We start from the raw sequence: 27,792 nt of genomic DNA on the forward strand, positions 1-27,792 counted from the left end.
ATTCCATGAGACTTCGCGACATTTTTAGGTCGTCACTGGCAGTAACCTCGAAGCGGAAGTAGCCCCTTGCAAAAAGCCCCGGCAGACTCCCATTCTTGTAGAACCCCAAGGAGGGTCTTCGAGATCGCATCAATGAAGCCATGCGCGACAGTGGATGAGGGTCCGCTCAACACAAGATGGAGTGGTTTCCATTGCATGAGTGCTCGCATCGTTTTCACGTCGTCGCCGGTGGATCTCGAAGCAGAAGTAGCCCCTTGCAAAAAAGCCCCGGCAGACTTCTATTCTTGTAGAACCCCAAGGAGGGTCTTCGAGATTGCATCAATGAAGACATACTAAATGGTGGATGAGTTCCCATGTGTTGAACGGGGACGTGTACGACAAACGAAGCCATGCTCCCTGGGCGAGACAATATCGGAGAGGCAGATGTTGTGGACCATGTGGGCGAGTGCCACAGAAACGCGGAAACACAGTCAAAAGTCTTGATGAGCTCTGGAAGTTGCTGCACGCAGAGAATGTTTGTCCTGGCAAACTGTGGTAGTACCACAGGCAGAGCATACTCAAGGCTCAAGTGAGTGAGCTCCGTTGGAGGAAGGCTCAGTGAGCGAGGCCAGTGAGCAAAGGCTCAGTTAAGTAAAGCTCACTAGAAGAAGCCTCGAGTAATTTGGGTCTCGATGGAGGAAGCTTCAGTGGATGAAGGCTCATGGGGGGAAGGCTCAGTGAAGCGAGCCTCGATGGAGGAAGGCCCAAGTGAGCAAGGCCTCAGGGAGGGAAGGCACAGCGAGTGAAGCCTCAGTGGCCGCATGCATGGCCGATGAGCAAGCAAATGCATGGTGGGCAAAGCCTTGATGGATGAACAGGATTACCTGTGGTGGGTTGATGGATGAGAGTGGGAGAAGAGTGATGGATGAGAGTGGGAGAAGAGTGGAAGATGGGAGTGGGAGAGGAGAGAAGGAGATGACGGGTGGAGGGGTACGGTTGCCTTGGAGTTCCTTCCCTTTTAAACGCCCATTGTGCGAGCACGTGCCCAAGCGAGACCTGCGAAGCGAGTCACGCCACTACTTTTACGGAACTTCCCTTTAAAATAATTCTACGGAGTTCTACGGTTGACAGTTGCTAGGTGGGAGGGGGGGGTGTGTGGTAACCGAGGGGAGGAGGATTGGGTCTTCGATAATCGCGAGCGCTGTCCGTAGGTAGACTGATGATCTTGAAGTGGGTCATTACTTGGAAGCTGGAGACACTCTTGAACTTCTGCTTGGAATTTTTGCCACTTTTTCTTTCCCTCGTACGCGGTAGTGGCATATGAGTGCGTCGCAGGCTGTGTGTTTGGTTCGCGGCGTCCGGTACGCTTCCATACTGGAGCACATTACGCTCCCCGTCTCCGACTCCTCAGAGTAGAAGAAGTCCAGTGAGGATGGTGAGGATCCCCAGTCCACAACAAGCTGTATTACATTGCCTTTTTCCATTCTTCAAAAGCGATTGATCTCCATAATCCAGGAATGCTTCAGCGTGGTCTCACAGCAAACTTGCTGGACTCAAGTTACTTTGACCATCTTCCAACAGTTTAAATCAGTCTCTTTAGTGGCATTTCGCTATACGTTCAAGTCTATTCACTACAGTATCAGGATTCTCTCACTCGAAGTATTTTGGTGGGGCATTTTATAGATCGTGAAGGTGGGTCTCTTCCTGAGGCACGTCCTATCACATCCATGGATGTGGTGAGCCCGGCGATCTTCTTCAGCACTCAGCCACATCGTAGTATCATGCTGACATGCTCTACGAATGTCATTCAGCAGGCCTCTGGTGGGCGAGCTCTATATGCACACCATGTATGCGTTTCAAAGCTTGGAAATGAACATTCATACTTTGGCCGAAGATCTCCATCAGCCTTGAGACAGGTGGACCTCATGCCTACGGATAGTGTCGGCGTCCCAGGGTAGCAGACGCAGACGATGATCAGATTGAGGAGGACATCAGGGCTCACCACCCCAAGCGGCGCTCAGCCGGTCACCTCACTCAACGATGTCAATATAGCCAGCATCACGGACACGATCAAGACACTCAACGAGAACGCAAACCACTGGGGCCCGTTAATGCGATTCGCGCGGATGATGTCTAGCCGCTCTGCCCTGATCGGGCAGCCTCTGTCGAAGGCAAAGTGGTTAAGATTGGATTTCTTTTCATGCTTGATACATGCTGCGCACTTGGCCTGGGTGCGGTCCCTGGCATGTGGGCAGTCTGGGGTATCATGGCTCTTCGCGCAAAATGCGCATCGAGCCGTTCGCTTGCAGTTTCGGGCTATATGTCCATACAGTTAACAGTTAAAGCATTGCTGCAGACGTTAGTTACCATCAAAGAATCGGCAGTCATGATTTCTCCCAAAGAGCGCGAGGCCCATCAAAATAGCTTGGTTGGCTGCGTTGGCGTCATCAAACTCAATGACGAGTTTCAAGGTCTCTGGATTATCCTCTTCCATCTTACGGCGGCTGAGCAACCACCCAATAAGGTTGATCTCAGTTGGTGTATCAGCAAGGCGGCCGGCATTCTCCATCTTAATCCTTGCTTTCGCTTCTGGTTGATATGGATCGAAGCTGCAAGGCACGCCGTGCATTACCACGGCGTATGCCGGCTTCTTGAGTCCTGCGCGCGGTTCGCAAAGAGCTTTTTTTTTTTTTTTTTTTGTGGGGACGCGACGTTGATTGATTGATTGATTGATTGATTTGTCATTCTCGGGTCTGTCAGCCCATTGGCCGATTTGCCGGCAGGTCACGTTGGGGTAGCCGGGTCAACTACATCACTATCTACACTGGCTTGCCATCGATCTCAACCCTCCGCAATTTACACCTGCCGGGAAAGAGGTATATGCCTGAGGGTTCTCCCAAAATCATGGCGTATTGTCCAATGCTCCCGTACGGTCCTTATTTGCGGTTGATCCTCGACGGCCGAGGCCGTTTCGGCTGGTGGGGAGCTGCGAATCCGAAGGCCCGAAGGTAAGCGGGGGACGCAACGTTCGTTTTGGATTTCCTTTGTGTTTATTTTGTGTATTTTGTCATGTTTACATACATTTTCGGGCGACCAATCAGGGGCTTGCGTTGCAACCCATGGAAACAATCGTTCAGTGGGCTGGCGAGCACCTTCGAGCTGTCGGCAGGCCTGACAGCACTCCCGCATAGCAGCATATATTTAGAGCAAGCTACATCGGGCAAATGAATTCTTCATCATGTTATTGAGGCATAATGGTGACAGGACGATTTAAAACTCAAAATTACGTGATGATTTTTGTAGCTGCAAATAATTGTACAAAGTTCCACAGTTTCGAGATCCAGAGCCTCAGATTTCGGAAAATTGCCCATTGGGGCCAAATTGCGAAATACTCAGTGTAGGAGAGATTTACAGGCATAGTTGTCACACACAAGTTGTTGTATGATTGATTTTTCACGGGATAGGGTTAATCGACGAGTGTCTATGGTGAGCAATTTGCATGGTAGTCCGAAAAGGATTTTTCTACTGTGTACAATGACACAGGATAACAACCACGTGGTCATGTTTTACAAGAGAATGGATCAACCAATCCGGCTGAGTTCCTGCAAATCGCTCTTTTCCGCATGGCTCAATATGCATAGAGGCGAGTATCATCTTTACTACATGTAGAATGATCTCAGCATTACTCTTTCTATTTTCGCTTATGTATTATTAATTTTCTTTTCGTGCCAGGTCAAGGAGGTCTTGCATAATTCTGACTACGCGTTTTCATACCTCAGTTAATCAGCCATAAATAGAATTGAGCCCTTTTTTATTTAGCATGATGTGATATTCTCCTAATGCACAAGCCCCATTCTAAGTTGCGTCCGTAAAAGTTGCCAGGGACGGCTTTAGTGCTCACAAGAGCATCTTGATTCAAATGTGCCTGCGGATAAATCTTGACATCCCTTGCTTACAAATTAGTGCAATTGAGCGCCTGCCTTATGTTCAGATGACAGTCAATATGCAGCATCCAGCAAGGTTTTCCCAAACCTCAATTTGATGAGGTTCAACAATGATGAAGTTCTTCTGACTCTTTTGTTTTGAGATGCTAGAAAGATAATGGGATGAGCATAAGAACTCAAATCAACCGTTACCTCTCTCCTGTCTGAAATCAAAAGTATTGTGATGGTCTGAGTTTTAATGGGGATTGCACTTCAATGGCCACTATCAACACCGCTTCAATTGGCCTGTTTACATCTCCCACATTCCCATCAAAGAAGAATTTTTACATTGTTGTCAATTTCTTGCAATACACAAAATTTCAGATTTCATTCCAACATCTCTATGATCAGTAGCATTTCTAGACTTCAACAAGATATTGGTGATTGGCTATTTCAAGTAGTGCTGTTGATAAGAATCTGTGTCTTACTTCCCGTCCATCAAAAACTGCGAGCTAAATTGAGGGTCATTACATACTTCTGAAAAATGATAAGTGCGTCCCAGGAGCCCATTGCATTGTCTTTCACACTTCCAGGAAGATAATGTTTGCTTCCAGAAAAATCATTGCTCTCTTCCTTGAGCTGTAAGTCATTGCATGTCTCTAGGAAACACACTTAGAATACTATTCTTGATTCGCAAGAATCCAAGCTTCCACAACCTAGGAAACATCGCGTTCCCAAATGTTCGTCGAATGGATGTTCGAATCATGGGTGCTCACTGACGGGCTGAGCACTCACTGAACATCTGTAATCTCTCACTCAAAAGACCTGAACATGCCTGAACCGTTGTTGACGTCTACTCAGTGAGCAGCAGGAGCTAGGATCATGACATATCGGACTTTTGTGAGCGCCGCAACGTCGAGTCCGGGCACAATCGAATTCCCGGTGCATAACACAAACTATACAACTCATCGACATAGGTAGCAGGCGTCATAGCCGCATTCCCAGCCGCAATAATCGCACCATGCGTGTTAACGGCATTCTGCACGGCATTATTCTCGCTCAGCCGGGTCACATCCACCCGGACCTCCTTCTGCACGGTAATATCACCCAATGCCGTGGCATGTGGCTCTACCAGTGATTCCTGGGAGAGACCAGAAGGTGATTTGCGTGGGTGTGGAAGATTTCGCGAGGGCCAGAGACGGAGAATTCCAGACCGGGTCGATGGGACTGATTCGTATGCGGAGGAACCAGATCGTACATCTGTGCAGAAGAGATCTTGGTTTAGTTCGCGGCTGAAGCCTTCGCGGTCGGCAAATGTGTCGTTGACTTGTTGCTGGACGCGGAAGAGACGGAAAGGTGTGAAGGTGAAGTCGGGGTTGGGGACTTGGGTGTCGAGGGTGCCGACGACGCAGAAGGTGAGGAGAGTGCATTGTTGGGGGGTATGGATCTCTTCTGAGGTGCGGACGGCGCTACGGCAGGGTGCGACGAGTGGTCGGGCAGAGAATGTTGCGGCGGAGCGCATTTCTTCGGGGAATGAGCTTGCGAGAGAGGTGATTCCTCGTACGAGGTATTCGCGGAACTCGTCCAGGGATTTGTCGACCTGGACTGCGGTTTTGGATTGAAGGTATTTGAGGCAAGTATTCATGGACCATCCTTCCATGTGGGAGAGGATGTCGAGGTGTTGCACGTTCAATCGCTTGATTGGCAATGTCGACGACGGGAGTGGGTTGCCGGTTCCTTTGGTGGTTAGAATTTCGAAGTGGTCCTGGACTGTAGGACGCATGACAAAGGAGATGAGGTGCACGCCTTCTTCGAAGCCGCGATTGGACGTGGCATAGTCGCGCATATCACGGAGATGATCGAGAAGTGTGACCTCCGGGACATGGATACGGCGAGATAAAGTGGATGTGACATGTTCAATAGTAGCGAATCTGAATCCGGTGGATGCCAGACGGTTTGCTTCATGCTTCTGAAGCTGGCGGACACTGAAGATCAATTGACCCTTGCCTGTACGCAGAGACGAACGGCCCATAGCTCTAGAGAGACGCGAAACTGGGATGGCGGTGGCGAGAACATCATCGTATAGAGTTCCCAGATCCTGAAGAGGCTGTCGCAGCTCATCTGAGAGCTCTTGGGCCGTCACGCAGAAGAGTTGCTTGAACAGAGTATCGAAGTCCGTTTGCAGTTCCGTCTCCTTGTCCATAACAACTCCTCGTGATAGTACATGTTTCTGGATGGCTCGTTCTTCGGATTCGAGGCGGTTTCGCATGAATGGAATGAGGTCTTTGACAACACCCCAGTTCCGACTTGCCCTAAAGGCCCAAAGGAAGGTCGGGTGTGTGCGGGTGAGATCGTCGTCTTTGAATGTCTGCGCGGTATTAAGTCAGCTCGGTCAACGATAACATAGCGGAATAGTAACGAACCCGTCCGATATAGTGATCGACAATCTTTCGGGTAGGCAAAAGAGCCTGCGGGGTAACCATGACTCGGCCTGCTGGATCAAAGTACGCACAAGCAAGAACAAGCTGGTGTGCACGCGTTGTCGATCTTCTTCGGTTTCCACCTGCCACAATCGCACACGCAGAGAGAATCAAACATGAAACACAGGCCTAATAACATCGTCAGTTTCCATTCATGTGGTGCCTCGACGTTCAACTGACCAGAACAGCGCAGATAATGACGACCTGGCTTCGAGACAATTGCGTCCCTTGTCTAATCGACTTATCACGCCCCTTATATTTCGTTCCAACAGCAGCCGTCCAATGCATTCCCGAGACCGCAGCTGCAAGCAAGCAAGCACACATCCCCCGTCGCCACCAGCTGTCCGTCCAAGTTGCCCTCCATCGAAAGAAGATTCCCAGAGCAGCAGTGCTGGAGAATATGGCGATTATTGCGGAGCCGATAACGTTCGCGACGCGGTAGGAGCACCTGTAGTTTGCAACGCCCAGTTGACCCACGTAGTGCATTCCACATACTGAGCTGCCAGTCAAAAATCCACCGGTCATGATGCGGAGATATCCTGCTTTCCCTTCAACGCCGACGGAGTAAAACGCGACAAGCAGGACGATCACCGGAAGGATGAACGAGGTACCAGTGAAGGCGACGTTGTAAAGGACTTGGATGTCTTTATCGCCGTTGCCGAGGACGATAGCTCGATTGCCGATAAAGTGCATGCACCAGATTCCGATGCCGCCCATGGTAATGGATGATGTGAGGAGTAGATACCTTTGATGAAAAGAGTTAATTCTTTGCCTGCCGCGTAGTCATAGTCACATATCAAGGTCCATCTGATTGTTGCATACCAATTATAGAAACCAGATCGCGAAGTCCTCCGATGCAGCAACTCCAGTGTTGTTGCACATCCCATCGAGCTGATCACGTAGGAAAGAAAGATATAGCCCGCAAGGTAGGAGACATGGATCAGAGATTCCGGGGCCACCCCACTGTGGTCTGGAGTGTTTGAACTCGACATTTTGAGCAATAAGTTGTGGGATCAATTACTACAGTACCAGCATCTGTGGCGCGTATTGGCGTCGAGTCGCGTTCTCAATAGGGAGAGTAACGATGGCCGACTTGCAGAGAGGAATTATTAAATCAGAATAGACATGAGGGGTATCGATGACCCAGAGAGAAAGTATAAATTATTTGACGAAAGGAATGACGATGAAGAGGATGCAAGTTCAGCTCAAGTGTGCGACACAAGTGCCGTGGCGATGATATTGTTATAACCCCAGATCACCAAGCCGGGCGACTCGGATATTATAGCAGGTCAGCGCGAATACTGCGTCTTGACAAGGGTATCGGAGAAATAACTGGCCCCGTAGGCGAGCGATATGGATCCAGATCCGAGCTCGAGGACGGTAGGTCCCCACCCTGAGCTGCACATGGCCTGCATCCATCCACATGCGGCTTTCGCGTGGCAGTAGCTAGCGATAGCTGGCATTCGTAGAATTCGGCCCAATGCCGAAGGAGAATAGCCTTGCCAGGATAAGAGGCCCAAAAAAAAGTTTCAGATTGATCGCGTGGATTCCAGTGGAAATTTTCACGATTTGGAGCAAATGGGGGCGTTTGGCCGTGGAGTACACCCTTGTCTAGAGTGGACTTTCGAAGCGAGGATGTTTCCCCCGTCGACGGCCGCTATTCGACCGTGCCCAATCTAGATCGGATCGAAGCGGGTAGGGAACGATGGGGCCGCTGGTGTGATGGCGGCGTATCAGTATCGCCCTCTCAAGCTAGCCTCGCTAGCGCCGCCGGGGAGGGCAGTGTGTTCAATGAACCTGGCGCAACAAATCCTACCCTCCGTAGGAAAGTTGGCGCCGCGACGCCATCAGCATGCGTACTTTAGTAGCCTGTACTGTACATGCACTAGTAGAATTCAATTGTTACGTTCGCACTCGAAACTCAAATAGAGCAGCTCGCAGTAGAGCCGGTTCAAAGTTATTGCCAGTGGTATCCGCAACGCAATCGGCGCGGCCGATGGATTGATTGGGACGGCTGGGGCTGCCCTTCTCGAGTCCAGCTGCGCCGTGTCGCCAGTCACAATGGCCGGATGATGCAGCGGCAGCCCCACGGGATCTGATGGGGTTCGACAATCACGATGGAGGGTTTGTGCTGTGTCGCCTGCACTTTGCCATCCGGATCTGCACGTCGAAGCTGTCGGTGATCTGTCACAAACGCATCCAAGCTCTGTTAGCGCAGCCCGGCGCCTGAAATGCTCACTAAAGTACGAACTGGTCTGATGATCGGGGCGTGAAGGCATCCCAGATCGTCCCGGGTGGATCAAAATTCCATGTCGTCGCCCCCGGCCCCAGAGCCGCACTGCACTGCGCGCACACGTACGATACTTCGGTCGCGGCTCGGCCTGAGGGATGGGAAAATATCGCAATCAAATTAATATCCGGCCCTCCCCCCAACGGAATCCTAAGCTGAAAACCCGGCACTGCTGGAAGGGTCTGATTTGGTGGCGCAGATTGATTGCTCAGCCAGGCCCGTCGGGGGAATCTCGATCTATTGGCCTAGCGCCGCCCAGCGCCGTGGTGATAGCAGTGGGATGTTTCTCGTCGCCCACGCTTCGGGGATTTGGGACACCCAAATTTGATCTTTGGTCGAACAGATCGATCTGATCCATCAAATCGGGTCCACCAGCAACGGGACCAGTCTTTTCTTTTCGGCTGCTTAGCCGAACCACGAACTCGTAGCCTGTCGACTTGTCGGACGCATTTTCCATCCCCATGGATTACCCGGGATCATTTGCCTGCCGCTGCAATGTGGTGTGGCTGGAAATTGAATCCTGGAGGAAGTAGCGGCAGGAATCGACATATCGGGGAGATTGAAGTCGGGGCGTGGGCGGTGGTGCATGCCGGAGGTAAACTGTCAATCGCATGGCAATTGTGGGTTCACAGTTTTGACTCCACGGTACTTTGTAATTCTCCGACCCTCTCTCATCCGCAGAGTTCGATCACATTCTGCACAGCTTCTCGCGGGAAATTGTGCATTGGCAGTTTAAACATGCAGCCACACAGCCATCGCGAGGGTCCTCACGTCTAGACTCGACTCCATCCAGGCGGCTGCAAGTCCAGAGTAAAACCTCGATCAAGATAGCACTAGCGAGGCCCTGTTTGTGGTTTGTTTCCTACTCGTCGATGAGTTTCTCCCATTGAAGAAATTGACCGGCGACACCGAAGTCGAGCTCGCAGAAGTTCTCATTTGAGTCCCAAAAAATTAACAGAGAAATCTCTACGTCTTGGTCGCAAGGTAGCATTTTAATTGATCCAACCTTTGAGTCATTAATGAGATAACACTGTGATAGCATTGAGAGGTTTACCTGCTTAGGTAGAGGCACAATTTTCTACTCCCACCTGTCATACGAACACTTCTCATCATGTCGAGTGACTGTCATATTCCTGCAAGCCATGCGCCACAGACAAAGTCCTAGTATGTGACACTTTAGCTTATCATAACTCGGCACCTGGGCGCTCTTGACATTACGCTGTTAAGAGGTTCCCAACATACGCCCGAAAACGCCCAAAAATGAAGTACACAGTATCTTTCAATTAGAAAATGATAGATCATCTACAAAACAAGAACATATATACCATTTGCTACTTCAACCTAGCTTCGAGGCAGTCACTTCTCCACTCTGAACCCCTCCCCCTCAACTGCGGTGTGCACCAGCTCGTGCATCTTGAACTAATGTGATCAACTGACTACATTTCTCGCGGAAAAATCCCGAATTTGTTCTCGAAGTTGATGCATATACTTGTGCATGCGTCTTATCACTGGTTCAATTGCATGCATGATGCACGCGATCATGATCGTCTGTGGAACTGGATTGCAGTTGGTACCCCGCGGTTAATCATGTATGTGTGCACCGGCCAATGTCCACCGGACCAACACTCAGTAAAAGTCTAGAAGATGCTCTACATGTCTTATACGCACGTCATTATAACAAAACCACATAGAAATAATGGGAATCAAAAACAAGGACCCTCAGGCCCAAAGATACAATTCCAATCCTCAGGGAAAACTAAATAACACAGAAACGCGACAAAAGCCCCCATTATTTATCTTATCCATCGAGGCACAGTATCAAGGTTTGGAAACATATCTAAAGCAGCTTCTGGATACCAGCCTGGATGGCAGGAGGGTTGGCGCCACGGACAGTCTCGATTTTCTCACCACCCTTGAAGAAGAGGAAGGTGGGCATGGCAGAGATGCTGTTCTCGGCAGCAACCTCGCCGAGCTTGTCGACGTCGACCTTGAAGAACTTGATGCCGGTGTACTCGTTGGAGAGCTTCTCGATCTGGGGGAGATGGCCTTGCAGGGGCCGCACCACTCGGCGAAGAAGTCGACGAGGACGGGGTCGGAAGCGTTAAGGACATCAGAGACCCACTGTTCCTTGCTGTAGAGGGAGAGGAATTAGCGTCTGGTGACATTGGTGAAAGTCAATGTGTATTGGTGAACTTACGAAGTGATCTCAACAACGTTGCCGCCGGCCATTTTGAATGTGGATTGCGTGAAACGCGGGATTGGGGTCGAGGTAAAGGTACGGAAGGGCGTCTGCACGGGGAGACGAGTCGGGATGGAAGTGCGGAGAACGGACGGAGTAGCTCTAGTCAGAGAAACTCGCGCGAGACGGAGAGATGGAGTGAACTGGAGGAGAGGGGCGTGAGCTTTTTTCGGTATTTCAAGGGAGGGGCAGCTCGGAGGGGCGGGTTCTTATAGGGCGATGACGTTCTGCCGGTTGGATTAGGTAACCCTACAAAGGTAGGACTTCAGGCAGGCTGAATAATCCCCGCCGAGCACCCTCCAGCTGGTTCCCGTCGGCGGCAGAGACCGAGATAAAAACTTACGCGCATGGTCGGATTGGTTCTCGGTCTGCAGGACTTGGTCTGGCGTGATCGACAGTCCAATTGTTGCTGGTTGCTGGAGGCCGAGAAAAGGGAGGTCGGCGGTCGGAGTGGGCAGAATCGGCTGGAAGGCGGAAGACGGATGACGTGCTCGTTGCTTACGAATTGGAATGGTCGGGACTTCCACCACCTTAAGCATAACTACTACTTTGTACATCCACTTCAATACTTAAATATGTAATGACTCAATATTTACATTAGAAATTAAAGGATTATTCAAGTCGCGTTCGAGAATCCCGTCCAGACAGGATGGAACACGCGCATCGTCCAGCGTCTTCTATGTAGCTTCAAATGCCGAATGAACAGTACAAACACCGAAGTAGTCTATACATAGGGCATCAATGCGTTTGGCGGGGTTGTTCCCTCGACCGCGAGGAAAATCCGGAATCGGCGCCGCGGGTGAGAGCTGGGAACTGCAGGGTTTCCCCGCAGTCATCTAAGCGTGGGAAGAAAAGAGATGGAGAAAGTAGTATGGGCAAGGGTCATCGACCGGCGAATCGCGAGAGGTATGTGTATTAGAGACAAACCCAATCGTTCGTAGGGTATATAGCTGGGATCGTATGTAGTCGATCGAGGTGGATAAACAGGTGGAAAGGGCCAATTGAATGGTGCTATTGAAAAATGGAAGTGGAATTTATGCATCTTGAACAAACTCAAAACATCGGGCGAGCTGGGGTATCAACAAATCGAAGGGAACAGCTTCGGGAAACAACAAGCTCAGCAACTCAACGGGTGAATCGGGCAGGGGGAGATGGGGTAGGTAAGGGTTGGGAACAAGGGGGAGGGGAGAGGAAGGGAAGGGGAAGTAATAGATGCAATTATGTGGTGGAAGGATACTGGAGCCTTGCATCAACACATCGCATCGTACATGGCAGACAAACTGCACCGAAGATCACTGATTGATCATGAACAAAGGAAAACCAAAACAAATGAAAATCTCTAAGGAATGACAGGGTATGTACGTCGCGAGCGGAATGGGTCTAGGCCCGCAACTCAAATGGACGTGGGGTAGGGTGAACACCGTTGAACATGGATGAGACGAGGACGAGTTTACTCTTGTTCCTGCTCGATGTGGCCGATTTCACCATGCATGCTGGCGATCCGGCGCACATCAACAGGACGAGTGGGCTCCTGCTCCTCTTCAGAGCTGTGGCCATCTTCTGCCGAAATGGGCGATAATGATGGGATGCTCTTGAGCATGCCCTGGTTGGATTTGGGGCGATTGACCGGGTTGACAATCATGGGCCTCCGACCAACTTCATGGTGCCACATCTCGGAGGGTTTGCCAGAATCCGCTCCAGTCGCATCGGTCTCCAGTTCGGGCTCGCCCATAATATTGCTCATGGCGCCACGGGAATCAACAGAGTCACGGGCATCGTCATGGGTATCGGACGGTCCGTCAGTCATGGCAAAGCCGACTGTGCTCATTTGATTTCGCACAGGGCTGCCAGGCTTCTGGGACATCCGCTTGAAGAATTGGCCAGACATCCAAGAGCCTTCCGAGTCAATCGAGGCCAAAGACTGCGACAAGGGCACATTGTCGGACTCGACATCAAAGCTCTCGTTCCAGGATTGGTGGCGACGTTTATGCGGGTTGATAATGTCCATGCCGGGTGTAGGCGAAGGGCCGTGCAAGAATGTGTTCTCTTCGTTCTCCATAGAGGACTCGGGCACTTGCTCGGGAATATCTGGAGACTGCAGGCGGGAGTCGGGGGGCGAGAGGGGCTCATCACCAAAATGCTCGGTGAACTTGGACTGTGACCGTTTCACAATTCCAGTAGGCTGAACAAATGCGCGGGGAGGGATAATAGAGGAAGAGGGGGAGGCGAGGATTGCGTCTGGACCTTGAAGAACGACTCGTGGGATGCATTGGACACCTCCGGGCTGGACTCGGCGAAACGCTCACGGTAGCGGCGTTTGAGACGAGAGGAGCCACGGCGGAACAAGGAGGTGATGGTATTCCCTCCGCTACGGTGGCCGCTGGTGTCAGATGGCCGTCGATCGGAGATATCCGAGGTGGAGCCAACGCCATAGGTCTGCGACTGGCTGCTGCTGAGGCCGTGGCGAAGAGAGGAGTGGGAGGGCGAGAGGGTGGTGCGGGACATGCCCATCTCATGCGAATGAGCAAAGCTGGAACGTGTCGCCAGCTTGGGCTCGCGAATCGAGCTATCATCGATGTTGCCAATCACGCGGGCACTCTCCAGCGAGTTCCGTTGAGACTCGCGGCCGGCCAGAGCATCGCTGCCCTTGGATTCACCGCGCAACCAAGATCCGGTTTCTTCAGCAGTAACCGCCGCTGTAGTTTCTTCCGGGATGGTCTCCACGACATGGTCGTGGTGATATGTATCTTCGGGCACTGCTGCGGTGGGGACCTCAGCTTCAGGTTGGCGTTGCTGAGTTACTTCCGCCTTGGACTCTGCTTGCGCTTTTTGTAGCTCTCGTTGCCGTTCTTGCTCCTCCTCTGCTTGTTGTGCATCCGCCCGTTCCTGCAACTTGCGACGTAGCTTTTCCTGGTCGTCGATCTGCTTCTTCTCACGACGACGGCGATCTCGGTCAAGCAATTCTCGGAGGGTGCTTGCATCCAACGAATCGGCCAACTCGTTGACTCGTCGCCGGGAATAATAGAGATCCTCTTGCGACGTAGTCATGGCCTGTATTTTATTCTTGTCCTGTCGGGCAGCACCAACCGGTTCGGTATTGCTTCTCACAGTGGTCGGTCGCGGCGCTTCAACGTATCGTACAATGGGCCGGGGAGTCAGCGCGGCGAAAGCGTTGACCTTGTAGGTGTAGGGATCGGAGGCATCAGAGAGGGAGGATGCAGCGGAATCACGAACGGAGAGACTGATGTCGGACTGGTAGCGTTCGGCGCGCTGTCCGTTAGCTCTGCGGCGGCGTCGTTCGAGCACATAGTCCCCCGCCTGGGCACTAGACCGACGAGGGATGTCGATGGGCGTGGAAGACAACATCTTGATCTCACGTTCCCGCATCACCTCGTCGGTCTTGCGCTTGCTCTTTCGTAGCTTATTCGGTCCATTCTGCGGCGTCGGGGGTTGGTTCAGTTTCTTCAGCAATGATCCGGTACGGGAGAGTGGTCGCTGCGGCGCGCCGCGATCGTTCTCGGGCTCCGAGGTGCGCTGGTCCAGGGATGAGATAGGGCGATGCGAGGACAGTCGAGCAGAGCCCCGAAGGCTTTCTGTGCCATCGCCATTACGCGACAGACGATTTCCTTGACGGTTGGATTGGCGGCGGGATGGCTTGCGGGCCAACGTGGGCTCGGGGGCAGGCGCAGGAGGTTCTTGCTCCAGTGATGCCTGGAGGACGTCGGCTTCGTCGGCGCTCACCTGGATGGTGTGGCGCTTGTTCTTCCGACCGAAAGGCCATATCGCCATGGCGCTCGATGGGTGGGCAAGACGCCCCAAAATCAGTGGTGATTGGGATCTCGCTCGCGGTGGTCGCAGATGCAGATGCAAAGAGAGCGGGCGGAACGAGGCGAGTAAACAGTGGGACTCATGGAGGACGCGGGTCGACAGTACTCGGGAATGGCTACCCTTTGGGTATGTAAAGTATTCGAGTCTAGTGAAAGGCGAGGGCCACCGGCGTCATCCGTGGGTTAAAGTTCGGGGGATGCGCAAGAAGTGAAAAAGCGATCGTGGGGGGCCAATAATGCCTTGTAGGCAGTGTGGCAATCGGGCAGGGGGATTAACCCAGGGAGCGAGCGGACGTCCTGAACAGCTCCAGGGGAGGACAAAAGGGAAAATGAAAGGGGAAAAGTGATTCACAAGAAGTAAGGGCTCGTGGAGAGAAAAGGCCAGACCGGCCCCGGCTTGTTTTGGTTTCCCTAAAAATAAACCCACATTCCCCATTTATTGTCTTTCCTCGAGGCCTTATTATTATTATGACTCCCTGAGGCACCCATGGTGACGGACTCCTACTAGTCGTCGACGCCCTGCTTCTCCTGTCGCACAGTACCTGGTACCTGCTGGCCAGATGCACAACACGGGGCTGGCGGGTTGTCGATACAACGCCTACGCTCTGCTCGGCTGCGTCGCACGAGTCTTCAGGGGAGATCGGCATCAACATCGTCATTGGAAATTGCTGTCTCCATTTGTGGGGGATATCCACTCTCTACACGACACAAAAAAATCAATAACAGCACACCGATGCGGTCATATCGCAAAAAACCCGTCGCTGCACAGGCGTTCGTCCTCCGCTCGCACTGGAGGAAGAGTCTGCAGCGAGCAGGCTAACGCAGCAGCAACCCCCGGTAATAACAGCATGGCCGCGGCAAAAGGATCTCGTGCACTGCGCGCGTGCCTCTTTAGGCCAAGACCACCGTTGGACGCCCGGTGGGCCCGTCCTTCATCCGCCGGTCCAGACGCCTGCAATCCCTGGGTTGACACGCGGGAATGGAGTCGATCTTACGCACTCGCCCCGACGGACTGGCTCTCGGCGAGTGCCTGAATGGCTCCAGTGTGTCGTTGCCGTCCAGCGCCGTGGATGCGACCCGTCTATCGTCCCGTACCTGAGAATAGTGTGTGTCTGCTCTCCCGATCTCTGGGGGCCAGGAGCAGTGGCATTGGCGCTCTGTTGGGCTCCCGCGACACTAGTAGATATTGGTGTATTCGGAGTGGACCCGATCAACACGTAAAAGGCCGATTTGGTCGAGGCTACGGCCGAACTAAGGCGATGGTGAGTTCTTCGTTGCAATCGGGAGCCCTGCAGGATCGCTGTGACGACATCGAGTTCGGGGCACTAAATTGGGGTCTGCTGAAGACTGCGATATGCACAGAATCGAAGTGGCAATGGCTAACTGGTGCGGCTGGAGGCAGACGAATATCTCATCGTGGGGAAGGGTGGCTGTGTTTGATGTTGGACAAGTCTCCCGCCACACAATATATTGCTGGCCTCGTGATTGGGCCCCTGTCGCCAAATTGCCTTCGCGAACACAATATTCAATATTAATCGGCAACCAAACTGCCAAACCGAGCATTGGCCACAGCCCACGGCTGATTGCCACAATTCCAATTACCACAATGCAATAATGACAATTACCCGCGATGAGATTCTGCCGATGGAGGTCCGATGCCCCGTTCTATTGCCTTTTGCCTTGGCTAGCGCGGAGTTTTGCTCAGATCGCCCTGAAGAACACGCATCTGCAGGACACACCTACACTACCTACTAAGAGGTCCAGAAGACACTCGACCGCATTTCGCACCCTCGATGAGTGTCTGCTTGAGACATCTGCCCAGTCTTGTGTCTGGTCACCGGACAGCTTCCGACGGACTCGCACTGGTCAAGACCCTGGTCCCCTGCTCTCCACCTGCATGTCCCTCTCGAGACGGCAGATTTTGACGGTCTGTCGGGTGAGATAAAGCCCAGCCCGAGAACATACAGGTCTCCCCGTTCCCTCTGAGACATCGCAGGATCAATCCATTCGTACAGTATGTAGTAACCGGAGGTCGACTCATCGCAGATGTGACGAGCATGTAAGAATCGGCCGCCCCAACAAACTCGACCTGCAGCAGTGAGCGTGCAAGGCTTGGGCATCGAATGCGCCCTCCCTACCTTAGGGGAGGTACAATCAAAGTGCCAGGCGCACACTTTGGCGATAGGCCGCGGAGATGAGCCGACCTGACAGTATACACCCAACCAGCCGTCGCCGGCTTGGCCGAGGCCAGCAAACACTGCTTGCCTTCAAACCATCGCCGTGGCGTCGTGCAAGCCACTCGGGGTATGCCCCGGAAACACTTCTAATTAGAGTATTCAATTTGCTGAGTCGGCAATTGTTCATTTCCGTCTATACCTTGTACTGTGTACGGTGCATTGTAGTCTAGCATAAATCATAACATTCCCTTTTTCAAATGATCAGAAGAAATGCCGCCAATCCCCAAGAAACCTCCCAATCCGAAACCTCGTCTGTAAAACGCCGAACAGATGCAGCTCGTCCAATAACCGCTAGCCTCGCGAAACAAAAGCAATCATGAACTCGCAAGATGCTGCCGGCGGCAGACTGCATGTCGCATTCTCGGCCTGTGCAAACTCGCCTGTTCGACCAGCCCTCTAGCACACTGCACCTGCAGTATACTGAGAAAAGTCAAGAGTCCCTCCAAATCAAGGCCAGCCCCACCAGATCCCCCGCTTGGTCGATCGACCTTTTTATCCACCGTGTGGCAAGGATTTGATACCCTAATTGGGAGTTGGATGCATCACAAGAGTATTACACCGCACTTGTGCATACTCGATGCCTAAGGTACCATACTTCCCTTGCCACCTCATTTCATCCTTATCAACACCCCGACTCGATCACTGACACTGACTGACACGTTTCCGCAACCGATTCGGCTCTCGCTCCAGCACGCGATACCGGCGACTCCCGCGTCGACTGAGCAGTCGCTTGAGAGACCACGATCCACTAGTCTGATGGGCGTCGCCATCGCCATCGGCCGATGAGCCCGGGTTGTTTTTTGGCGTCGGTGTATGTGTGCGAGGGGCCCTGGGACCGGCATTCACATCTTCGGAGCGGAGGGTTGTTAATGGCTGGGCATCCATTTTCCGGGGTATGTGGGAGGGTATGTGATCTATCCGGAATCTGATGTACGCGGGAACACTGTCCGGACTTTGATTGCCTCGGATTAGTATGGCGCGGAGGTTTTGGCGCTGCGGTTGTGGCCGCAGGGTTCTTTGGCTGTTGCGGGTGTGAGGAGTTGCACTTGCTTTCTTGGGATGCGTGCAGGTCGATGGCGATGGTAGTATGTCGTCAGGTGTTGGATCAGGAACCGGGGAGCGGGGTTGACTGGCTGTGGGGCGCTGGGGCAGTGAGCTCGATCTTCCACGAGGACATATCCATCACTACAATGTATGGTGTTCCTAAAATTTGTCCAACAGAAGGGCAGTTTCGTGACTTCGCCTTATGGCAGGTGATCTCACTGTCTGCCGAGGCTTCCGGTCTGACCATAGCTTAGAGGTCCCTCCCGCCAGCAACGATGCACCAGGGTGCAGGTTGACGATCCCAACATTGGGGCCGGCCTCACTATTTCGTCATTGCAAGGCTCACTCATTTGAAACCGGAATGCACATCGGCCAAGCTCCCAGTTGTGTTGAGCCCTGGGCTTTCGATTGGAGCGGCAGAGACATGAATGTGAACAGGTATATGGGCAAAGGCACTGCTGATGGATTTGTACAGTGCGCCAAATATATACCTGTACTGAACCACTCATTTCGCGCGAACAGCCGCACGCGAGTCGGATTTTGAACTCATTTCGATCGGAAGTGTTGATTCCAGTCTCACAAATCCATATTGAGGTAGCACATAGAAAGATTCGATCTTATCTGACAATATTGTTATATCAAACACAGAAGCGGACCTTGAACCTTCTTGGAACACTTGTGAAGGTTCAATACATCCCTGCTAGTAGTGTCTCAGCGATCAATAACTCCATGTACGGCCGACCTGATCTACAAGACATCAAATCATATTGCGTAAATATCTGGAATGCCTGCCAGGTTTTAAGTTGACGATACCCCAGACCCTGATTGATGCCCCCCAGAACTTCTGGGGCCGTCCGAACCGAAAATGCCGCTAATGCGTGGTACGCTCTACGTTTCCAGCCCAGCAACGCGGCACAAAAACATGCTGCGATCGTCAGGGCGATCCATGCCCAGCTCATCTCATCAAACCCACCAACAAGGCTTCGCCTCGTGAGAAGAATCACACAGGCCAAGACACTTCCACTATGAGTGTCATGTCATGATATTCCCGGTGGAGTCCAGGAACCCCGCATGGCCGTCCTCGGGATGCGTCCTCAATGGCCGGAAATGCAATGCACGATCGACTCGTATTGGGTGGAACAGCTCGGAGATGATCCTGTTAGGCTCTTTTCCTCACAGGTGTTTTGCGGTCTGGTTGGGTTTAAAACCCTAGACCGTTCGAGTGGAGGGGGCGAGTTCCATACTCCCGCCCTCACGTTCTTATCTTTCTTCCTCTTTACCCTCGACGAGCCGTTGGTACAACTTCGACGTTGACAAGCTGGTATTGTCCTACTCTTCGAAAATCCGAAAAATTATAGCCTCCGGCACTGAGATCCGGTGAGGCCCGTCTGGTCGTCTGCCCAAGATCTCTCGTGTCCGCCAACATCACCACGAACAACACACACCGACTTTTTCACCTCGAAATCCTTCTTTCGTGAAATTCACAACATGGCACCATTATGGATTCTGGTGGCACTCGGATACCTACTTCTCTACGCCTTTGCGGCCATGCAAACGCAAGAGCAACTGCGCACTCTTGTTTCCAACCGGATAGAAGCTTGATGCTGTCAGGATGTGTCTCGGACCAGGAAGCCTAACGGTATGCGACTGCAGCCAAAATGAAGAGATGGCCATGGGAGCATACCGAGATACATCAGCGCCGCAGCAGAGCGATCAACAACGAATATCGACCGCCAACCCCTCCATACATCATCAACTCATCCCTTTTGCCGTTCTTTCGCTATGAGATATGACCTTTTACAATTTACGACTTCGACGATACCCAAACAAAAATTGCTTTTCGAACAAAAATTATACTAGTGGAGGATTATGGAAAGAGAAGGTCTCTCATGTTGTCTGGCACAACTGCACTCGTTACGATTCATGATTACGATGCCATGACCATGGTCAGGGCTCCATTTACAATAAATTGAAATTTTCTTCTCTATTGAAAGAGAATCCACTCTAGTTCTTGATTTTGAAGATTGATGCTTCCACATCCATTTTTGTCTTAGACTACACCCCCTGTCATGGCTTCGGTGAGATGATTCAAGACTAGAACCTTGATCAAACATGGTTCCAATTTCGACGCCAAATGCTACCTCTATTATGGTCTTTATAAACTGGAACATTCATTCTACCTACTGCTGTCAGGTTTATTTCTCAGTAACCTATCTCGTCAGCTACCTAGTCATCTACCCGGTTACCTACGTGATCAACTGCCTGGACAGCTACCCTGGAGAGTAAAATGTAATCCTAGTGCCAAATACATGTGCCCCGAGCTAGAATATTATCCCTATTAGAGCATAAAACTTGAATCACCAGTACACCCAATTCGAAGAGCTAGCGGATACCTCAAAAGTTGGGAGGGGGTGTGGTCTGAGGCAGAAGGGGTGTGGTTGTATCAATTCCCTTGACTTATTATGCTCCGAACAGATGTACGAACATCTAACTTCTTGAGAGATAGTGAACCACCACTTGAACCATTGGGGCTTGTATTTTCGCAAGATGATGTTACAGTCGTGAGTACATTGGCGTAGCAGTGGAGCAAGCTGCAGGACCCTCTGCCAAGAGGCCCTCCACGCTATCGGGAATATCATCTATAGACGCACCTTTCGCATAGCATATCTACTCATCTGAATCAAGTCGCTGCTGGACCTGGCCTTAAACTACGGTGTATGAGAAACCAAGTGTAACAGAAAGACCACCATGTCATTCAAAATCATGTCATCTATTTCGTAAAGTACTTTTTCAACCGGTTTCAGGCGTAAGCCTCTGAACATCAAGTTCGAGGAGTAGAACACACAGTCCTGGAAATCAGAACCAAATCTTAATCAGTTCCTCACTAACGGCACTGGGCGTCAGAACCCCACTATCGGTAATCAGAGCCGAGATCAGATGGGGAGGCGTAAAATCCACCGAGTCGCAGAGTGGCAGCTCGACCGGCCGGTCCCCGCTAATGTCGGCAGGTTGCTTGCTCTGTTCAGCAATATCTTCTTCGGACTTGAAGTCGAGGACGTGCTGCTCAATGGGCAGATCGTACTGTCCCAGTGGATACAGACGAACGAACTTGTGGCTCTCCGCCACACAGTAGAAAGGCTTGCCGATAGCCTTGGCCAACAATCCGATTTGGTAAGTTCCCATGCGCGACACGATACCTCCATTCTCCACCACACCCTCAGCACCCACAATGACCATGTCGGCCTTGCCGAGAGAGTAGGCGACCGCCGACTCGGGGATGGTCGACACAGGCACGCCCTTAGCGCGCAGAGCGCGAACTGTCTCCATGCCCTCCGGTTCCCCTGATGGCTCCTCGATGTTTTTGCTGATTGGCGAAAGAACATAGATAACCCGGAAGCGCACAGCAGAGGGGCCGCCCTCCTCGTCAGCCGCCTTCTGCAACAGAGAAGCGACAGCTCGAGATCCACCGTTCGTTAGGACGGTGCAACCATCGCGGATGAATCCTCTTCCAAAAGCCACGATCTTCTCACGGCTCTCCTTGGCGCGACGAATGAAAAGTCGCCCGTTCGACAGAAGATGTGTGCGAATGGCCTTGAAGTCGCCGGCAGGTCCCAGTTGCCCAGGTCGTTGTAGTGTGGTTATCAGATAGCGTTGAAAGAGATCGGTTCCGGCCGAGAGACCAATGGGGTTGGGGATCGATTTTTTGAGGTGTGCCGTGGACTTTTCAAGGAGATCGAGGGTTTCGGAAATTGTTGAAGAGGGTTCATGTGTGAGGAGAAGCACGAGAGCTTCAATAGCCGCGATGGGCATAGTGAGATCGGGGTCGGAGCGTAGGAGCTCATTGTATGTCGCAACGATACTGCCGCGGGGATCAGCGCCGAACAGAAGCTCCGATGGGAACACAGCACTTACTCGAAGGGCTTCGCACCGGCCGCAGCCGTGCTCTCGGTAGTTGTCGCCATGATGTTTGCGAAATGGCAGCTCACAAAGCGAGGGAAGAGTCATGATTTCTTTGAGGGGTTTGTCATGTTTGCACTGTGCCCCTCGGCGCGCTAACCGGATGCAGCCAGGCGGGCGGGCTTCGGTCGGAACTTTGGAAGGTAAACAATCGCCCGCCCGCCCACCTCAACAACTCTCGTTCTCGACCTCCCCCGCGACTATTATTGTCTGGTTTCCGGACCGGGCCCAGTTTGATCGCGAATCACATCTGACGGAATGTCATACAACCATCGAATGAGCATGGCTGGTGGTGGCTCCCAGCAGCATGGGCACAACCGGCGCAAGAAAGAAGACGATAACGATGCATTGATGCGCCTGGTGAGTTGCATTTCCCAGTCGCGAGACCAGCAGACCTGAAGATTAGTTTGCTAACTCTATCGAAGCCCGACAAGGAGATCGCAGGATGTATCAACGACATTGGAATCCCGTTCAGTCCCTCCGACCTGGCGAAGCCCAATCCCCAGCAGATTCAGATGGTCTTCGAATGGTTTGCAGAGCTTCTCATGAACACCACACGCGAAACGGTCGAGCCAGCCATGCATCTCGCGGCAGAAGATATTTGCGGCGACTACCCTGACATTGTACCCAACGACACGCGCAACCTGATGGGATTCTTTGTCAATGTTCGGAAGCTTCTGGCAGAGGTAATGATCGCAATCCCCAGAGACCAAACTATGGTGTATACTAACTAGACCAAGTGCGGTGTGAACGACTTTACTTTTACCGACCTGACGAAACCGACACACGACCGACTTGTCAAGATCTTTTCCTATCTCATCAATTTCGTTCGATTCCGCGAGTCCCAAGCCTCTGTGATCGACGAGCACTTCAACAAGACCGAAAGGACCAAATCACGGATCGAGACGCTGCATGTGGAAAACCAAGATATGGAGGCACGACTGGCTGAAATGCGACGGGATCAGCAAGCGAACGAGGCCCAGGTGCGCGAGAAGGTGGCGCGAAACGATGAGCTCAAGGCGCGTCTTCTGGAGCTTCGCCGCGAACAGACAAGGGTCGCAGACCACCTGGAACGAGTCAAGAGTGAACGAGCGCGCCGGCAACAACAGCTGGAGGAAAAGACCGAAAGAACGGTCCGCACGCGACAAGAGGCGGAGAAGCTCCGACCATATGTTCTCGAGTCCCCGGCTACTCTGCAATCTTCGCTGACAGAGTTAGCCGAGAACTTGATGCGCGAGAAGGCTCAGATCGATGCAATGGAGAAGCGAGCGCGAGCTCTCCAAACATCGTCAGATACATTCACTGTGGTTTCCAATGATGTGCAGGCATGTGTCAAATTATTGGATGATATTGCCACAGAGCTGCAGAAGGAAGAAGAAGAGGAGTCACATGCTGCCAGAAACAAGGAGGCGATCTCGGACAGAGGTAACAGTGTGCGAGAGGTAGAACAGACCGAACACCTCCTGCAGCGACAACTCGCTCGTCTGAACGATAGGATCGAGACCCTCCGGAAGAATGCGCAGGAGAAAGCGGAGATGGCGCAGGCCCGCATGGAAGAGCTCCGCAATGTCCAGAAGCAACTACGCGAGGAGCGAGCAGAGAAGCAGCGTGATATGGAAAGAAGGCGCATCCGCATTGAGCAGACAGAGAAGAAGGTATGGTTCCAGTATATGCACAGAAGACCTTTGATCCCCTATGCTAACTTTCCCAGATGGCCGACCTTAAGGAGAATATCGAGAGTGAAATCCAATCAGCCCACGACCAATATCTCAAGCTCGAGTCCCATATCAAACTCTATATCACAGAGATGGAAAAGTCGCTGTGACGAATCGGGTTTCGTGGCTTTTTCTTTCGAATAGGAGTTCAACGGTTGGCTCTAGGATACCCGGGCAGTACAGATTCATTCTATGGAGTTTCATCATCATATTGCAATATATTTTTGCCTGATTTTGTGGTTGTCAACCCAAACCAATAGAAGGTTTATTTCAGACTTCTGGTCTATTAAATTCGAACCAGCGTTCGGCGACATGCTTGACTGGCACACCACGTCCTCCCCAGGCCCCCTCTTCACCACGTAGTCGCACCGAGCCATTTAGCAAAGGGATCTGTGTGTCCCATAACCCTGGCCCCCAATCTGTACTCGAGGGCATGGATGCGTTGGTGCATTCGCAGAGCAAAAGGTCCATCCCAGTCCGAGATGCCGTTTCGACAGCCGCAGCAAAGGTTCTTGATAGTCCTTGCGCAGAGAACTCGGTAGTTGTAGTGTGTAAAGCCACGAGATTGGCAATAGCGAGTACCTGTGGTCTCTCCGGGTCATCAGCTGCAAGTGCAGCATCATTATCTGGGCCCAAGACCGCCATATATGCGCGCAGGCTCTCTAGTGACGGACAGAATGCTATTCGAACCTTGCTTGAGTTGGCTAGTAATCCGATGCTTTTCGTAAGTAGACTATGGCGTTGCCCATCTCCAGAACCAGCATCTTGCGCGTGGATAGCTGCAGAGAGCTGTACGAGAAATTCAGCTCTGGTGCCGCAGAATATAAGACGAGTGCCTGCGCGTGTATCGAGAAGTTGTTGTAGCAGATTCGTGACTAAATCGCAGAACGCGATAGTTCGTGTGGGGACCATGATGTGACGTATCAGCTTTGTCAAGGCTGTCGATTCCCTCCGATCATCTGACCTGCGACCCAGGAGTTCTGCCCTGCAACCATGATTTTAGGTGGTCGCCATTGGTACTGGTAGTGTTGGAGGGTCGCTTTCCAGGGTTGGTTCTGCGGTGCGGAAGATCGCCTCTCCCGCGGAGGTCACGCTCCTCCGCCTTCACTCCCCCACCTGTCTTCCCCCAACTCCCGAGGCCAATTCTCGCGCTCTGGGACTGGGCCCCTCGGAGGTTGGATATTCAACATGGAGACTATATCGCGGATATCCTCGATGCTGGAAACAGGTAAGTTGTTCCGCCCCGACCATAGGCGCCGCGTCTGAATGGAGCTGACCGTGACTTCACTGTGCGCATAGCTCGAGAGCTCACCCTAGAAGCCGCCCAGTCCGCTGCGAGTAACCGAAGCTCCAAACCAGACTATTCGTCGCGCACCTATAGCGTTCCCCATATCAAAAAGCTTCTGGATAGTCGCCACGAGAAGGAAACTCTGGATGGGCTGCGGAGGGTCATTTCGGTATGATGATGTCGTAACCGCTGACTCAAGCATGTATGGGATGACCGCTAACACGATTTGGTGCACTATCTAGTTGATGTATCGCTCCGAACCTTCCCTTGATTTCTTCTCGGCCGTCGTTAAAAATGCCGCGAGTGCCAACCTTGAGATTAAGAAGTTGGTTTACATTTATCTGGTTCACCATGCGGAGGCCGAGCCGGACCTAGCGCTGCTGTCCATCAATGCTATCCAGAAATCATTGACTGATCAGAACCCTCATGTGCGAGTGATGGCGTTGCGGACCATGTCCGGCATTCGAGTGCCCGTGATCAGCCAGATCGTCTCATTAGCAATCAAGAGAGGATGTGGTGACATGAGCCCGCATGTTCGCAAGGCTGCTGCGTTGGCCATTCCCAAGTGCTATCGTCTGGACCCGAGTACGCTGCCCCAATTGACTGGGTATATTTCGACCCTTCTTGGTGATTCTCAATACTTTGTCGTGGGTCCCGCAGTTTCTGCATTCCTGGAAGTCTGCCCGGAAGAGATCGATCTGGTTCATAAGCACTACCGCAGCCTCGTCAAGAAGCTAGTCGACATGGACGAATGGGGTCAGCTGGCAACTCTTCGTCTGTTGACTTTCTATGCGCGCAAGTGTTTCCCTCGTCGGACTCAAAAGGTAAAACAGAAACAGGCGGATTCGAAACCCTTTTACGACGACGAACCGGAAGACCAAATCGCCCAAGCCCAAGATGAAGTCGGGGAGCAAGAAGTTCTAGTTGTCGATCCTGATCTTGAAATGCTTTTCCGCGCATGCAAGGTGTTGCTGCAGAACCGTAACTCGGCTGTTATCGTCAGCGTTGTCCGCTGTTTCCTTTACCTTGCGCCCCAAGAGTACTTGGTCTCAGCCGTCGGTCCCCTGGTGGCTCTTCTTCGAAGCCCGCAAGACATGCAGCTTATTGCTCTCTACAACATTGTTGCTGTTGCCCTCAGGCTTCCCAAGCCATTCACAAGATATATTGCCCATTTTCTCATTCACGCCAACGATCCGCCGCATATCTGGCGCTTGAAGCTGGAGGTTTTGACGATCATCTTTCCTCACTGTGGAAAACATTGGAAAAGTGTCGTCATCAGTGAGCTTGAGCATTTTTCCAAGGGTACAGACCCAGAATTGGTTCGAGAGAGTGTACGGGCCATTGGTCGCTGCGCGCAAGCAGATACCACCATGGCGGGACTGTGTCTACGGATTTTACTTGGGCAAATCTCTAGTCTGGACGGAAACCTCGTGTCTGAGTCCCTGACTGTCATCCGCCACCTCATCCAGCAGGACCCGGCCTCGCATCGCCAGACTGTTATTCGGTTGGTCACGTACCTTGGCAACACTACCAATCCTGATGCCCGAGCTAGTATTATTTGGCTCGTGGGTGAGTTTGCGGGTGCAGAGAAAAACCAAAACATTGCGCCCGACGTTCTCCGCATTCTGATCCAGGGTTTCGCCGATGAACCGGAAGTTGTCAAGCAGCAGATCGTCCTTCTTGGCGCCAAAGTGTATCTGCACCATCTACTTCAGAATCCTCCCGAGGGGAAAACGGAACCTACATCTTCCTCGCCTTCGCAAGGATCTACGAGTCTCGAAAATGAAATCCGCAATGAATGGACTGAGGATCGAGCCGAAGGAGACAAAAGCGTCGACCAGGCCCTTCAAGTGCAAGAAAATGATCAAGGAGAAATTGAAGCCAAAGAAAATGGTGAAGATCGTATCACTCTGCTTTGGCGATATATTCTCCTCCTTGCCCGTTACGATACCTCTTACGACCTCCGTGACCGTGCTCGCCTTTACAAGGCCCTCCTTGCTAGTCCTTCTTCCACCCAACTAGCTAACTTGCTCCTTCTGGCACCCAAGCCCGTCCCCCATGCCCCCAGCCCCTCAGAAACTCGCAAGGATCTACTTATCGGAACCGCAACACTGGTCGTTGGATCCGAGGCCGGATACCATGGTCTTCGAGGCTATACCAACCTCCCAGGCTGGGTTGAGCCTGGCAACGAGCCCGATCCAAGCCTACGGGTCGAGGATGTCAAGGCAGAAGAACCTACTACATTGGAAGCTTCGATGACCGCTGGCCAGAAGCTGGACAAAGCGCTTCGCGAACACCAGGCCACAGCCCCGCAGCGCAGACATAAGGGTTCACCTGCACTTGGGGGGACAGTCGGGAAGAAGAACTTGGATCAGTGGCTTGATGAGGAAGAGGAAGAAACAGAGTCCGGATCGGAAACCGACTCAGAGGACGAGGCCGATTCAGAGGAGGAAACCGACTCCGAAGAGGAAGAGACAGATTCCGAAGAGGAGGAGGATGAGGAGGAAACCGATTCGGAGACTGAGGCTGTTCACAAAGAAGAGCAGAAGTTGCTTTAACAGCCGCATTCAAAAGCTTTGGAATTCGTAGCTGCTTGCTGGCCGATTGGCTTCCTCGGCGCAGGATGGAATGTACAGGATCGCATCATATCTAGATCTAGATTATATCTTCTGCATATGGGATCGGTCTTCCACATCTCAATCTCCAGGCATCATCTCTCACTTCTTGGGTTTTGCAGTAAACAATGACTCGACCTCATGCACTTGGTGCGTTTATTAATGTTCATGTAGAACAGGGGCCTAAGACAATAACTA

The 27,792-nt window shown here is 52.1% G+C and overlaps 9 protein-coding genes across 9 annotated transcripts; 2 read left to right on the forward strand and 7 right to left on the reverse strand.

Annotated features, from left to right (window-relative positions):
• Nucleotides 1–1,996: 1,996 nt before the first annotated feature.
• On the reverse strand, nucleotides 1,997–2,548 carry N7532_005348 (uncharacterized protein; the record flags this gene model as incomplete). The annotated part of the gene is made up of 2 exons (XM_056617842.1): nucleotides 1,997–2,295; nucleotides 2,347–2,548. The coding sequence occupies 2 exons, from the start codon at nucleotides 2,546–2,548 to the stop codon at nucleotides 1,997–1,999; spliced, it is 501 nt and encodes a 166-aa protein (XP_056474001.1).
• A 2,234-nt stretch (nucleotides 2,549–4,782) lies between these two features.
• On the reverse strand, nucleotides 4,783–7,374 carry N7532_005349 (MHYT domain-containing protein; the record flags this gene model as incomplete). Its single annotated transcript, XM_056617843.1, has 4 exons — nucleotides 4,783–6,270; nucleotides 6,326–6,511; nucleotides 6,563–7,127; nucleotides 7,205–7,374. The coding sequence occupies 4 exons, from the start codon at nucleotides 7,372–7,374 to the stop codon at nucleotides 4,783–4,785; spliced, it is 2,409 nt and encodes an 802-aa protein (XP_056474002.1).
• Nucleotides 7,375–10,509: 3,135 nt separating this feature from the next.
• On the reverse strand, nucleotides 10,510–10,901 carry N7532_005350 (thioredoxin family protein; the record flags this gene model as incomplete). The annotated part of the gene is made up of 3 exons (XM_056617844.1): nucleotides 10,510–10,704; nucleotides 10,755–10,803; nucleotides 10,870–10,901. The coding sequence occupies 3 exons, from the start codon at nucleotides 10,899–10,901 to the stop codon at nucleotides 10,510–10,512; spliced, it is 276 nt and encodes a 91-aa protein (XP_056474003.1).
• Nucleotides 10,902–12,361: 1,460 nt separating this feature from the next.
• Nucleotides 12,362–14,700, reverse strand: N7532_005351 (uncharacterized protein; the record flags this gene model as incomplete). Its single annotated transcript, XM_056617845.1, has 2 exons — nucleotides 12,362–13,093; nucleotides 13,156–14,700. The coding sequence occupies 2 exons, from the start codon at nucleotides 14,698–14,700 to the stop codon at nucleotides 12,362–12,364; spliced, it is 2,277 nt and encodes a 758-aa protein (XP_056474004.1).
• Nucleotides 14,701–17,614: 2,914 nt separating this feature from the next.
• On the reverse strand, nucleotides 17,615–17,860 carry N7532_005352 (uncharacterized protein; the record flags this gene model as incomplete). The annotated part of the gene is made up of 1 exon (XM_056617846.1): nucleotides 17,615–17,860. One exon carries the CDS (start codon nucleotides 17,858–17,860, stop codon nucleotides 17,615–17,617), a length of 246 nt encoding a protein of 81 aa, XP_056474005.1.
• Nucleotides 17,861–20,875: 3,015 nt separating this feature from the next.
• Nucleotides 20,876–21,981, reverse strand: N7532_005353 (translation initiation factor eIF2B subunit alpha; the record flags this gene model as incomplete). The annotated part of the gene is made up of 2 exons (XM_056617847.1): nucleotides 20,876–21,878; nucleotides 21,932–21,981. 2 exons carry the CDS (start codon nucleotides 21,979–21,981, stop codon nucleotides 20,876–20,878), a joined length of 1,053 nt encoding a protein of 350 aa, XP_056474006.1.
• Nucleotides 21,982–22,234: 253 nt separating this feature from the next.
• nuf2 (kinetochore-associated Ndc80 complex subunit NUF2) lies at nucleotides 22,235–23,801 on the forward strand (the record flags this gene model as incomplete). The annotated part of the gene is made up of 4 exons (XM_056617848.1): nucleotides 22,235–22,336; nucleotides 22,402–22,662; nucleotides 22,717–23,631; nucleotides 23,688–23,801. The coding sequence occupies 4 exons, from the start codon at nucleotides 22,235–22,237 to the stop codon at nucleotides 23,799–23,801; spliced, it is 1,392 nt and encodes a 463-aa protein (XP_056474007.1).
• A 160-nt stretch (nucleotides 23,802–23,961) lies between these two features.
• On the reverse strand, nucleotides 23,962–24,603 carry N7532_005355 (uncharacterized protein; the record flags this gene model as incomplete). Its single annotated transcript, XM_056617849.1, has 1 exon — nucleotides 23,962–24,603. One exon carries the CDS (start codon nucleotides 24,601–24,603, stop codon nucleotides 23,962–23,964), a length of 642 nt encoding a protein of 213 aa, XP_056474008.1.
• Nucleotides 24,604–24,879: 276 nt separating this feature from the next.
• On the forward strand, nucleotides 24,880–27,537 carry N7532_005356 (AP-3 complex subunit beta; the record flags this gene model as incomplete). Its single annotated transcript, XM_056617850.1, has 3 exons — nucleotides 24,880–24,919; nucleotides 24,991–25,148; nucleotides 25,222–27,537. 3 exons carry the CDS (start codon nucleotides 24,880–24,882, stop codon nucleotides 27,535–27,537), a joined length of 2,514 nt encoding a protein of 837 aa, XP_056474009.1.
• Nucleotides 27,538–27,792: the final 255 nt, after the last annotated feature.

The sequence above is a fragment of the Penicillium argentinense genome, assembly GCF_028826775.1.
Source record: "Penicillium argentinense strain IBT 30761 chromosome Unknown utg000005l_segment0_segment0, whole genome shotgun sequence".
Lineage (NCBI taxonomy): Eukaryota > Fungi > Ascomycota > Eurotiomycetes > Eurotiales > Aspergillaceae > Penicillium > Penicillium argentinense.